Source organism: Denticeps clupeoides, chromosome 11 (assembly GCF_900700375.1).
Source record: "Denticeps clupeoides chromosome 11, fDenClu1.1, whole genome shotgun sequence".
In the NCBI taxonomy this organism is placed as follows: domain Eukaryota; kingdom Metazoa; phylum Chordata; class Actinopteri; order Clupeiformes; family Denticipitidae; genus Denticeps; species Denticeps clupeoides.
The window spans coordinates 18,253,401-18,267,850 of record NC_041717.1 but is presented as its reverse complement, the minus strand read 5'-3'; the positions used below and the strand labels follow the sequence as shown (position 1 = coordinate 18,267,850).

Here is a 14,450-nt window from a genome sequence, read left to right as displayed (position 1 = left end):
AGCTGCTCGTGCTAACAGGGATTAGAGGCGGTCCGCACTACAACTGCAGCAACAGGCGTAACAGATGTGTTTACTGCTGCTGCTGCTGCCGTGGTAAACAGCCAATCATCTCCTCCGCAGCATCAAATGAATTAAAGGGACAATACAGCACTCGGGTGGGACTCTAATGGAGATGAACGAAAATATAATGCAAATAAATACTATATATACACACACACACAAAATTAGCGCACTAATTAGATATTACTAGCGTTAAGGTCCCTTGACATGAAAATATGACATTAATACTAGTTCCCCTAGCCTGTCTATGGCCCTGCAGTGGCTAGAAATAGTGATATGTATAAAGTGTGCTTTGGCCATTGTGCTTCACCGTTTGGAGAGCAGCAGCTCAGCCAGATCTGATCTGTAATTTGTCCCTTTATGACGTCATAAGGGGAAAGGTCACCTCCCCTCATCCCCTCCCACTTTTTCCCTCCCCTAAAACATTATCTCCACCGACCGTCATGGTTTGAAAACGTGCGAAGCATTGATTGAATGTAAAAATGAGCACAAATGTATTTGTTTTTTGTTCCGTCATTCAAGACACTGAGGAACCAGTGGGTTAATAGAATTTATTTAATTGATGAATGGCGTTGATGACGTCAGTTCATAACACTGTGGACCGTGCTATGATGCTGTTGGTGAGGCTATAAAGTGTACCTAGAAGCTAGGTAACCCTTCTCTCTTTAGTGTGAACGTACCGTGACGAGCGGTGCCAGTCCCACGAAGTCCCTCTGGGTGGTGTAGATCCTCATGGTGCCCTCCATTTCACCCACCACTCGCGTATCCGCCGGCAACACCAGCTGCCACATGACCACTTGGCTCTCTGACTGGATGCTGAGCTCCTCCACCTCAAAGTCCATCTGCAGGATCTCCAGCAGCCTGCTGTTGGACCTGCAGGTGACGGGAGAGCAGAACGGACCTCAGCACTGACAACTCATGGTTATTTTTACCCAACTTCCCCTCCACGTCCTTCCAGTGTTCCACTCCTGAGAAGGATGGGGCGCTTTGAAGGTTTTTTTAAAGACTTCAAGACAAAGAGATCATAATTAGCATTCATTTGGAGCGCCAGTCATTGTTGTTTTTTCCCCGAAACAGAATCGTTGCTTTTTTTCGCCTCATTACCATAATGACCATGAAGTGGCATTGTTCCAGTCCACCGCAGAGTCCTTCACAATGGCAAACTGATGATGTGCCTTCCTATTAATAAATCTGTGTCACGTTCACTTCATCGTTAGCAGGGGAGAGGACTTTACTCATCGCTCATTTAGAATGATCCTACGTGCTTGTCCTGTGTGGCGAGAGACTTCATGTCCTCTAAATCGCCCGGCCTGTCCAACGTCATTGTGCTGCGACGTGTCCATCATCTGCGCGCCTTTTTTTTACGCCTTATAAATAATACAGGCGTGTGTGTAATGCACATGTTATTATGATCTTGCATTTTCATCTTTTTTATACTGGACATAATGCAAAATGAACGTATTACAGAAAGTTTGTATAATGACATATAGTAATTAAAGTGATGGGTGTGCACAGGTCGCTGCAGAGCGTGAACCTCAGTGGAGACTGGATCTAATTCGCAGGTCCGTGTTGCTGGTCATGTCAGATGAGTTAGTAATGTCATCCCACTAATCCACCGGCTTTGGTCCCCAAAAGAACTGCCTTCGGTGAGAGTTTACTTTGATCAATTTGATCAATAAAGGTTGCGTCCTGCAAGTTTCATCTCGTGCAATACGGAGCCGAGTGCCACCAGCTTCTATTTGGTTGTGAAGATGCCGATTGTATATTATCCTGTAGTTTGGGGACAGAACTCATATAAGAAGTCATGTTTCAGTATGGTTCAATATGGAACCAGGAGACCCAGGTTCAAATCCCACTTGCTACCATTGTGTCCCTGAGCAAGACACTTAACCCTGAGTGTCTCAGGGGGGGACTGTCCCTGTAACTACTGATTGTAAGGCGATCTGGATAAGGGCGTCTGGTAAGTGCTGTAAATGTAATATAACTTTTTGTGCGATAAAAAAAGTGGAATTCAGCTCCTTCAATTCTAGTTCTGATGATTCTGTGTTCTACTGTGCATGTCAGTGCATCTGATGCAGAGGTTTGGTCTTACTGTAAACAACGCATGTAATGTGCGCCAGAGGTCAGTCATGTGACCCCCCCCTCCACCCATTTTACAACCGCATTAGAAATCTGTAATAAACTCCAGTAATCCCCCCCGCAATTAATCATCTTACGCCGTTTTAATCATCCAAATATCACAGGTTTCTGTGCTCATCAACATGTTTGTTGTGTATTTTCTGCAGCAAACAAATCATAAAACTCATAAACAATCAAAAGAGCAACCCGGGCACAACACCCCAAGAAAAATATTGTAATAAAAACCATATCAGAATTCCAACGGAAAAACAAACAACCTTGGCACAGGGACAGCGTCAGATTTTTCAAAGGACACGTCTAGACCTCTGCATCCACGGGGCCAGGTTCCGATTCAAAAAACAAAATATGATGCTATTCCAGAGCACATGAGAAATATTAACAAAACCGACATATAGATGGATAGAACTGCCTATAGATAGAACTGTGCGACATGTTCATGTTCATAAAGAAATGCGCCAGGCCTTTTCACGCCATTCTACTTCTACTGACTTGTAGGAAGGATCCTGGAGATGAACAGATATTGTCAGCAACAGACACCGCGGATCCTGAGACCCTTCCAACCTCCTCTCCTGACCTGAAACTGGTGCTTCCTAAAGTGGGGTGCTACATGAAGGGGTGCACTTCCTCCCCTCGATGAAACAACACCAAACTCAAGTAAGTGCATTCAAGTCTAGTCAGATGGTTTCTGTGCCATATGTTGGGCATGTTTGTCATAAATTGCTACAATTAGAGCCATTTCTCTCAACTTAAGTTGAGTTATTAAATTAATATGTAAGTGAAAAGTGAAGTGAAAGTGAAGTGATTGTCATTGTGATACACAGCAGCACAGCACACAGTGAAATGTGTCCTCTGCTTTTAACCATCACCCTTGGTGAGCAGTGGGCAGCCATGACAGGGGGACGGGCCCTTGCTCAGTGGCACCTCAGTGGCACCTTGGCGGCACAGGATTCGGACCGGCATCCTTCTGATTACAGGTTGGTTTCCTTACCCGCTTTAATATGATGCATTTGGAGTTTAGATGCAGATGTCGAATTTCAGAGGAAGATTGGAAAATAGTCTTCTCTCTGACAAATGGCACATATCCATTGCTGCAATATGAATTGCACATGCGAACAACACGAGAGAAATTGCCTATTTCTCTATGAAATAGGCAAGAGGCCTAATAGGCAAGAGGCCTATGCGCCAATTCCATTAGGTCCCAAGTTCTTTTTACTGGGTTACGCTCACAAAGTCAGGAGTGACACGGAGGGACCTCAGTCTGCTTAATGAGAAGAGAACAATGCCACTTTAATGGAACAATACAAAATAATATCACATGTTAACTGAGTCAGGCTGCTGCACTGACATGTACATTTATTTTTTATATTGCATTGCATTGGCAAACCGAAACTGCGTTTCTCACTTATAGTATTAAGTGTTTAACGTAAACCTTTGACATCGGTGTACGATGCAGGAATATTGCAATATGCTGTATAAATGTATTAGCCCAGGCTAAAAATAGATATTGTCTTCAACGAAGTATCATTTTGCATAAATAACAACAACAACATCAACAACAAAGGCGCCAAAAGGTATTAAAGAAGACTTGTCGGATTTGGGTGACAGAGATCCTTTTCCACTTTGAAACTTTCCATTAAACAGGATTAGAGATGTTAAATCCAGTATTATACTCATAAAGGAAAAAAAATGCGGGGGGGGGGGTACAATATCGCTGTCTGTCACTTTTTTATTGAATAAAGCTTTGCCCCCAAACACCACGGATTACATTAGCGAGGATAAGTGCCTGAAGATCCGCCGTTTTCCTTCACACACACACACACACACACACACACACACACACAATGTACATTTAACCCACTGTTTTAGCGGGTTCCTGGAATCAGGAACCCTGTGCAGGAAGGGGGGGGGGTGTTGCTGGTACGTACGGCTCCGGACGTTTTAGGCTGGATTAGCTGACAGCCGAGATGCCACAAAATATGCTTTCTCAAAGTATTTAGATAAACAAAGTCCTAATCCTTTCAATGGATGGGCCAACAAGGAAAGCGGGTCAAAGGCGCGAAATGCGCAGATGTACACAGCGAGATTTCGGCCTAAATTCAAACAAACGTTCTGCTGCAGATTCACCGCCTTCCTGCCTGGAGGAGGTACATACCTGGATGCAGAAGACTTAGCTGCAGTTACACAAAGATTAAATTAGAAAATATAAAGATGAAAGACGCAAGGACCTTGGCTTTGGCGGACCTATCAAAGCTCAATCACTGTCTGTCTGTGAAACTGAAGGCTTGTGTTCCTGATCCAGACACCAGAAACATAGAACAATGCCTCACACAATCATTTTCATTCATCCATCTTTTACAAATCTCTGCTGCCATTGCAGATAAAGCTGAATACATTCATGTCTAAAACCATACCAACGGGAATAACAATAATCAATATTTTAAGTCAGTGCCTGTTCGGTTGCTTATTATATGTCTTGTTGTTACGTATTGACCTATGACCTCTTGCCTCTGTAGGTAGGGTCGGGCAAAATTGTTTTCTGTTACAGTATCTAAAAAAAAATGATGTATATAGATTTCATATAAAAAACTTTTGTAAATGTTCGGTTGTTCCATTTTTCTTTTGGAATACTTTGAATTTGTCAATTGTCTTTTGCATCAGCATGAATATTACCGATTCTCGTCATCCATATCCACATTTGAGTGGATGAAGCAGAAATACAGGCTAGTAAGCGATGCGCGTGGGTTCTGTGATTAATTAAATTTACATTTACATTTTACATTTACAGCATTTATCAGACGCCCTTATCCAGAGCGACTTATAATCAGTGGTTACAGGGACAGTCCCCCTGGAGCAACTTAGGGTTAAGTGTCTTGCTCAGGGGCACAATGGTAGTAAGTGGGATTTGAACCTGGGTCTCCTGGTTCATAGGCGAGTGTGTTATCAACTAGGCTACTACCACCCCATTAAATACAAAGGGTGGGCCATTTATATGGATACACCTTAATAAAATGGGAATGGTTGGTGACATTGAACACATTTTATAAGTAGTCAGAAACTTGTAAATAACTCATGAAAGAATAAAGTTACGTTAAAACCAAGCACACCATTGCAAATTTATTACCAATAAATTTGATGTGTCACATGACCCTCTTCCAATAGAAAAAACAAAAGTTGGATCGAAGATGACCATCTTCAAAATGGCCACTATGGTCACCACCCATCTTGAAAAGTTTGCCCCCTCACATATATTAATGTGCCACAAAAAGGACGTTAATATCACCAACCATTCCCATTTTATTACGGTGTAGCCATACAAATGGCCCACCCTGTACATCCTGGATAACAGAATACAGATCCACTCAAGATGAATGTTATTCACAGGAGTCGTATTCTACAACCAACAGCACTGTAAATGCTGCCTTCTAGAATGGAACTGATAGCTCCTCTGCTGCGGCTACTAGTGAGAACAGCTTTTATTAAAGATCTGGTTCTGCTCGCGCCCTGCTGCGGTTTGTTGCTGAACAACACGACAGCTGGGAGCTTTTATCCATCCAGAGCCTGCGGTGAGAACCGGCCACGTCCCTGGGCTTACGGAGACGCTCTTGCTACAGCCCGGCCCACCGGGGCCCGATCTGTAATCGCGACCGACATAAAGGGAGACGGCGCCCCTGTTCTCCGGCAGTTCTGCTCTTTCATTTACTGGCTGGCCGTCAGCTGAAGGAAGAGAAACAGCAGGTTTCCCACCGTGGTGATGGTGGGAATGAGGCGGTGATGAACGGGCCCTCGCACACAGTGGTGCAAGTCCGACTCTGATCTTCACTCTGTGCACAAAGGTCTAAACAAAAAATTGGGTAGAAAGGAATGTAGGCTGGATGATAAAGATGACACCTACTGAATCAGATGATACGATGCACCCCTTCAGCATGTGCTAGTGGTAAACTTCACTATCATACGTAAGCCAAACAACTATCGGCTAGTCAGCAGATGCAGGTTGCTGCAGCATCCACACTGTCTGAAATTCCCGATGCCCTCAGAAAATGATCTTTGGCCAGAAGACCGTGACGGCAGACGACTTTGAACTTCTCTCACGGTACGACATACGACCACCAAGCCCGAAGCCGTTGGTCGCAATTGTTTCACAGCTGTCATCTTTCAAGTGATAAAACCAAATCTGTATTAATGAATGATAGAAAAGAGAAATAGAACAGGAAAACGAGTATATTTCTATAGTAGCACAGTTCAGCCGGGGACAGTGCGGTTACATAATCAACAAACAAGGCACACAACCTCCTTCTCTACACACAGCTCAAACTCTTAGTGCTCAAAATAGACAGCGCAGATACGAGACTCACGTGATGTGGCATGATTAACAAGGTATTAACACACACACACACACACACACACACACACAAGACTGGACACACAGTGTCTCATGTGCTCAAATCCACATCGTGCCTTCAGCGAGCGGTGGTCTGGTCCGACTCTGAGAACCAGATCTAATCCTCAATCTAAGACCCTTAAACACACAGACTGAAATATGCCTTTATCCTGAATGAAGACTCCGGGGATCATCCCTGCATCCATGCCTCTACACACACAAGTCTTCATGTCCTGAACTGTAAATAGTTCAAGTTAAAAAGCCCCCCCCCCGTGTGCATTTCAGCAACTTGCCTTTTTCCGAGCGGAACAGACTTCCTATGGCAGACCACGGCAATGGTGCCGTCTGCACTGGTGTCCATTGTGGTGTCCCATAGCAATGTATTGCTGGGAGTGGCAGTGCGGAAAGTCACGCCTTTCTTCAGCATGGCTCTGAGAAGGAAAGAAAACAGGTAATGACAGTGAGTCCATTTGTTCGTGTGGATTATTTTTTTTGTTTGTTTTCAAGAAACGCACCAAATACATCCAATTACACAATAATGAAATTCCTTATCTAAAAGCAGCATGCCTCCTCTATTCTTACATGTACACACATCACTAATACAACAAGGCACAGCGGATATTAAACACACTTCACTTAAAATGTCAGGTGCTGCGAGACCACAATAAATCATTTCAAAACTTCAAATGCATAAAAACAAACAAAAAAAGCACATTTTAATTTAGTTACAGCATTCAATCTTGGGTTCACGCCTGCAATTAAAAAAAAAATGTCACATTTACTCAGTTGCTGCTACAGCAAAGCCATAGTTCACAGGTAGCTTACAAATCCTCAAAGGTATCAGTCAGGAGAAGAGTACAAAACCGTTGTGCAGCACTGGATATAACATATAAACACAGTTCAGACAGTCATCAAAAAGTGGCGAAAAAACAGTGACATTGGCAAGAACTGCATGTCTCTCACATGCTCTCACTACTTCATTATCATCATTATCATCACACTTTCATATCACTTATTCTACTTAAGTTTATTATTATCCTATACTATTAAATGTTCACTGTATATACTAAATATATCCATACACTGATATATTATCATATTGTTGCTTCTTGTCTATTTGTCAGGTTCTAGTGGTTTCTGCTTCTGGTTTGTCTTGTTTGTCTCAACCTGCACTATATTATTAAAGGTCGGTGCACAACGTCCTTTGTCGTGTTTTTGTGTTGTTCATTATTCCATTCATTATTCCAATAAAGTTGACTTTGACTTTGATGTCCCTCCAAAAACGAAAACTGGTCAGGGATGTCCCACTAAAACTGAAAACTGGTCAAGGAGGCTGACAAGAGACCTACAGCAACACTGGAGGAGCTGCAGGAACTTCTGGCAAATTGCGTACCACATGTGACAACAATCTTGTGTGTTCTACATATATCTGGAAAGAAAAACGTCCAGGTTCTGATGAATTTTGCCGGCCAAAAATATATACAGTCAAGTCTCCTAAAGTCAAATGAAATGAATTTCTCAAATAGTGGGGCACGCCTCCCTAGGGATGGGGGAAGAGGCATGGAGCGATGCCAGGGTGGCACGTGCGGCCAAACAAGGGCCAGAAAAAACGCATTTTGTTGCAAGAAAACAGCGTAAAAACACTGCTCGGTCCACCATTTTTTACACCACTCAGTGGCAAAATGCAAGAAAACCGCGTAAAAACACTGCTCGGTCCTCCATTTTTTACACCACTCAGTGGCAAAATGCAAGAAAACAGCGTAAAAACACTGCTCGGTCCACCATTTTTTACACCACTCAGTGGCAAAATGCAAGAAAACCGCGTAAAAACACTGCTCGGTCCTCCATTTTTTACACCACTAAGTGGTAAAATGCAAGAAAACAGCGTAAAAACACTGCTCGGTCCACCATTTTTTACACAACTCAGTGGTAAAATGCAAGAAAACAGCGTAAAAACACTGCTCGGTCCTCCATTTTTTACCCTCTCAGTGGTAAAATGCAAGAAAACCGCGTAAAAACACTGCTCGGTCCTCCATTTTTTACCCTCTCAGTGGTAAAATGCAAGAAAACCGCGTAAAAACACTGCTCGGTCCACCATTTTTTACACAACTCAGTGGTAAAATGCAAGAAAACAGCGTAAAAACACTGCTTGGTCCTCCATTTTTTACACCACTCAGTGGCAAATTGCAAGAAAAATGCAAGAAAAATGCAAGATTTCGGTCTAATTTTAACAGGGGTGTGAACGCATTTTTTGTTGTCAGTATATTGCAATCCACGTCCCCCCACCCGCCACATTTACGATGAATAATAGACCATGTGCCTCGTGGCGTAAACGGGCACACAGAGTAAAATCACCGATATAACGTCTGAGCTCCGGGTGGGTCTGCCCGGCACCGGCTCCCTCTGAAGAAGCCGAGTGTCACAGATGGCCACCAAATGTCAAAGCCCTCCACAGACACAACCGCACTGAGTCAAACGCGCGATTAATTTACAGCCTGGCTCTGGGTAGGAGGAAATGCAGGGGAGATCTGTGTGTGTGTGTGTGTGTGTGTGTGTGTGTGTGTGTATCAGATTCTGATATCACTCCAGCCTCTCCATTGGCACCACACGGGCATAAGTTTAAGAGAGGTGAGAATTTTTCTGTGTGGGTGAGGATCTCCACCATCCTCAGGCGCTGTAACGCAGCACACTCCAACAGAAGGAGGTGTTTTTTATTTTATTATTTTTATTATTATTGCTATTATTAATAATAGTATTATTATTTTATGTCCACTGTGGTTTTTCACTCACACATGGAGGTGCGAGGTGAGATAGCGGAGAGGGGCAGGAAATCAATAACGCACCGGAGGCCAGGATCTAATCCAATCCGGAGAACAGGAGAGGAGAAGAGCGTCAGAGTCCATCCTGTTTTGATCACGATGTATTTAAGACATTTCAGAGAGTGACACCCGGTGTCCCACTTACTGACACAACAGCTCACTTATCCAGCGTATCGTAAAAGCCTTTTTTTCCCATCTTACACACACACACACACACACACACACACACAGTAGAGCTCATTAGTGTGATGCAAACAGCCACAGCCGCCGGCATTACTCTAGTATTCTGGTGCAGTTACATGCCCCAGTGAACAGAAAACAGAGCAGATTAAAGCCACCAGTGATGAGTGTCAGGGGGACAGGGGCACGAGCAGCGGAATTAACCCTTTCAGCCTGGTGCAATCTGAATCCCAAGCCGCGCCTTTTGAATTTGATTACGCTCGGGTGTCCTTTTGTATTCCCACTTCTGCAAAATAAGTGCAATAGCGCTTTCGATGCCACACGTGGCAGTTGGACACTTGGTCCCCAGGAAGATCCATTGGAGCACAGTTGCAAAGTGGCTTTTAAGAAAGCTCATATTTATTTTTAAATTTGAGTTTTTTCTGAAATAACGTGCATTTGAATATTACCAGTGTTGGTCGACTTTTAATGCTATTAGCCCTTAATAATAATAATAATAATAATAATAACAATCACACAAGTGACACAAGTCAATTTAAACGACCAGATGATCAGCTTATGTTGCATACATGCTATTAAATACAGAGAAATGACCAGCCACACCCAGTCCTCCAGCCAGAGGTCAAGGTCAGGGTCAGTGGGCGCTAGTAATGCTTCCCTGGTCAAAAAGGGTGGTAATGTATTTTAAATTAGCCAAAAAAACAAACAAAAAAAAAAAACAGCGGATATAATTAGTAGTATGATGGGGTGGGTGTGGGGGTGTCTGTGGAATAGACACTAGTGTTCTCCCCTCCGTCCATCCCTTCATTTCCAGCATCATCCCTCTCCATCTGCTGCTCTCTGCTCTTCCCCCTGTTCAGCTCACTCTGCCTCCATCCGAAATCGTTCTGAAACAAGTAAAGGACGCTTCAAACGCGCTCAAGGCCAGGCTTTACCGTGGAGCACTTTCAGGCTTTCGCTGCAATTTCAGACCCAAATGAAAACGGACGTCAATTTTCTTGATCGTTCAGGTGCATTTGAAGTCCTTTCTTTTTTATTTCATTAAAAGGACAGCACAGAATGAACAATAAAGAAAGGCAGAGAGAGAAGCTCACGTGCCGAGAATCATGGCTCAGAACTGCACCTAAATAGGGGTTTTAAAAAATGCGTACGGTCACCCCACACCGTCTCCCTGTTGGAACACGTTTGGCCTTCTGGTTCCACGTTTTCACCCCTTTTTTTATAACAGTTTCATAAAATTTGTCATATCGACCAGGACTAGAGCAACATGTGATTTCTGTTAAAGGCAGATGGCTGCATTGGACTACACGAGAGCAGCAGAAATTATTTGTGGATATTGGCTGCGTATTAATGATAATTATCACACGGCCCGTCACTATAATTCATAGAGTCAGAATAATTTTGATGCATCTTTTTAAAGGAAACTTTAACATTTTGTCAATTTTGATTGCCTGTTAAGTGAAAATAAGTGTCAGACCCACAGTTATTCATTTCAAAGAATTAATTATTAAGCATGACGCTAGATTAACTGTGCATTAAATCAAGCATGTCGAGCCTGCCAACAGGCTGTATACAACATCCAGCAATATCAAGCCAGAGAACTGTAACTGTAAATATACAGGGTCAGTCTCCCTGGAGACACTCAGGGTTAAGTGTCTTACTCAGGGACACCATGGTAGTAAGTGGGGTCTGAAAACTTGGACTAGAAACCCACTAGGCTACTACGGACTACAACATGCTCTTCAATAAACCGCTGATCACCATCGGAATCGGAATTGTAAGTGGTAAAAAATTGTGCTTTGCAACAATTATGTTAAACTACTTCAACAAGATTACACCCCGATATATATCTGCCCTGAAGGATTCAAACAGCCCTCATCATGACAGTACTGTACTGCCCTGCCACCCCTACAGTCAGATGTGCGCCGTGTTGAGGGCCGGAATAAGGATAAGGAAGAGATTATTTCCCTGTCGGGACATGGGGTGGGCTCTGGGCAGTGAGGACAGCGTCCAGGCGGTGAGCTTAAACTCATGCCTTCACTCAGATCCTGCTAATCGCAGCCCACCAGTCGGTCTCGGAGACAGGAGGTCCAAGAGCTCATAAGACCCCTCTCCGTCCTTCCAGCAGAAAGAGTTCATCTGCTCCTCACTTACTGTCAGGACATCGTTGAGCAATGACCTATTGAACGAATTTTTTTTTTTTTTTTACAAAATTCACTCCATTATGTCACAAATGTCATGGTGGACATGGAGGACAAAAGGTTAGGGTCCATCGTTCAAACCCTCATTAACTGAAGACTTCCAGACTTAGATGCCTGACAGACAGACGTCCTCACAGTGAAGAAGGGTAAGTGATGTGCACCAGTGGATCATCCACCTCACCAGCCACCCCTTTGACAGCATGTCGCTAAAGGTGGGGTCGGGGTGGGGGGGTTTACACGGGTGCGGGGGGCGATGCAGCTGTGGTGGCCAAGTGGCAAATAATACATGGGCTTCTGATAAATTATTGATGTGTGGCCAAGCTCAATCGTGAGACGTCACAAAGGGAACCTTCTGCAGTGTCCTGGACGGAGGGCACCACTGCTGAATGCCAATGATTGGCACCTTGTTTACAGCAGCATCTGTCCGAAGGGACAGGGGTTTCTATTTTGGACTTTTAGTCTAGACTTTTAGCCAAGAGTCTGTCACAATGAGACACCAGTTGATGATGATCATTTGAGCCTGAACCTCAATCATAACGGTATACAACGTTTTCGCCTTTATGATGTTCAGTGTGAACTACATTTACGGTGTTTATCAGACGCCGTTCTGCAGGGTAAAGTACCCGCTAGGGTGAAACCCACTAGGCTACTACGCACTACAACATGCTCTTCAACAAACCGCTGATCACCATCGGAATCGTAACTGAAAGTGGTACAAATAATTGTGCTTTGCAATAATTCTGTAAAACTACTTAAACAGGATTACACCCCGATAGGAAATCTTAATATAAAAATAACTCGAAAATTGCAATTGGACATGTTTTTTTTATATATCTAGCTTTTTAATATCTTACCCAGGTCCTGACAAACATCAGGTTAATATCCTAGTGGGAAACACACTTGCCTATGAACCAGAAGACCACAAAGTACCAGGTTCAAACCCCACTTACTACCATTGTGTCCCTGAGCAAGACACTTAACCCTGAGTGTCTCCAGGAGGACTGTCCCTGTCTCTACTGGTTGTAAGGCGCTCTATATAAGGGCGTCTGGTAAAATTCTGTATATTTTGAATAGAGCTGGTTTCCACCATGCAGTACTGTTTTTACAGTAAGTGTTTGCTGCACTAATGCCACTGACCCCTGACCCCATCCCCAAGTAGCTTCCTGTCTGCACAGCTCACCATGAACAGAGACTTTAAGCCTCTGCAATGAATGACCCGTCGGTCAGGGGTGGGAGGTCAATCAAGGACTTTCCTGCAACCACAATACAACAATACAACACAACGCTACGCTTCCTTCATGCGGCGTGTTTAGATTCTGCTCTGTATTCATGAGACATTTGCAGTGGCATTTGCTTTGAAAAATGTCACAGTGGCACATGGATGTACACACACACACACACACACAGTAATCAGGCTGCATCATAAATATCTAATCAACGCAACATCGTTCAGCTTGTCCTCTGTCCTCCACTCTTGTACCCTGCATGTTAAGATTACACCAGAATGAGACAGCAGTCTGTGTCGTGACACTCGGCCTGAAAAGGACACGCTGCAGCAGTGTCGTGCACCGGGTTTATAAAAAAAAAAAAAAGATAAATAGTGAATATGGCTGCAGGGCTTAACTTCTGGGTCAGTCCCACTGCTTCCTGTGTTCGGGGAAAAAACTTAAAATCGAGCACAAGATATATCTATATAAAAGACCACGGATGGGCCAAAACAGCCAATATAAGGTACTCATAATCTACACATGGGAGGTAGAGTTTAGATCGATTTACTTCTACTTCACGCAACAGCTACAACGGGCACACATCAAGCGGCAATGGGATAAGCTCGTCTGTGCTGTTGACAGCTACCCGGGAAAGAGACTGCAGCATGATGCATTGTGGGAAGAAGGAGTTGGACGTTCTGCTCGAAACCTGCGTTCGCGTGGATGCTTCTTTGACGCGGGGAAGACTTTTTGACATAGGTGGTAACACACTCGTCTATGAACCAGAAGACCCAGGTTCAAACCCCGCTTACTACCATTGTGTCCCTGAGCAAGACACTTAACCCTGAGTGTCTCCAGGGGGGGACTGTCCCTGTAACTACTGATTGTAAGTCGCTCTGGATAAGGGCGTCTGGTAAATGCTGTAAATGTAAATGTAAAAAGATTGTTGACCTCTAAAGACCATGTATGTCCTTTAATGTTTTTTTTTTTTCTTTCCCTGATGGATGGTGGCCTCAGCAACAAATCACAACGTGGGACGTCTTCGGGTGTCTTCAGGACACAGAGATTTGCAGGTAATCGGAGAGCTGCTGTCTGTACTGTGCCCGGTGTAGAAGTCATCACAGAGACCAGAAGATCTGCGAAAGTGAAAGAGCCGAGTGCTCTGACTCTACCAGACGCCGCCCGGGGGTCACCTCTCGCGGCCCCCGAGGAAGGTCTGTGTCCGTCCCCTTCTTTCTGTCCATTAAACAGCAGGATGTGCAGTGGAAGGACAGGCGCATCTTTTATGCACTCGTCGCACACGTTTGCTCTGTGGGGATTACATTTGTAGGACAGTTTCCAGTAAATCCGCCATTCCAGCAATGACTTTTTCAGGGAAGCCGGACTTTTCAAGGAAACAGCTGAGGGGGAGAATCATGAATTTTTTGGAAATCAAACTTTTATCATTTTAACGTGTCACGTTTTA

General features: G+C 44.0%; 1 protein-coding gene across 1 annotated transcript in view; it reads right to left on the bottom strand.

Moving 5' to 3' along the window:
- LOC114799368 (transmembrane protein 132D) overlaps positions 1 to 14,450 on the bottom strand; it is a 42,354-nt gene that overhangs the window by 13,446 nt on the left and 14,458 nt on the right. Inside the window, exons 3-4 of the mRNA XM_028995960.1 lie at positions 6,871 to 7,008; positions 741 to 933 (exon numbers count right to left, since the gene is read on the bottom strand). Coding sequence (XP_028851793.1) covers positions 741 to 933; positions 6,871 to 7,008 — 331 coding nt within the window. The remainder of the gene's footprint in view (positions 1 to 740; positions 934 to 6,870; positions 7,009 to 14,450) is intronic.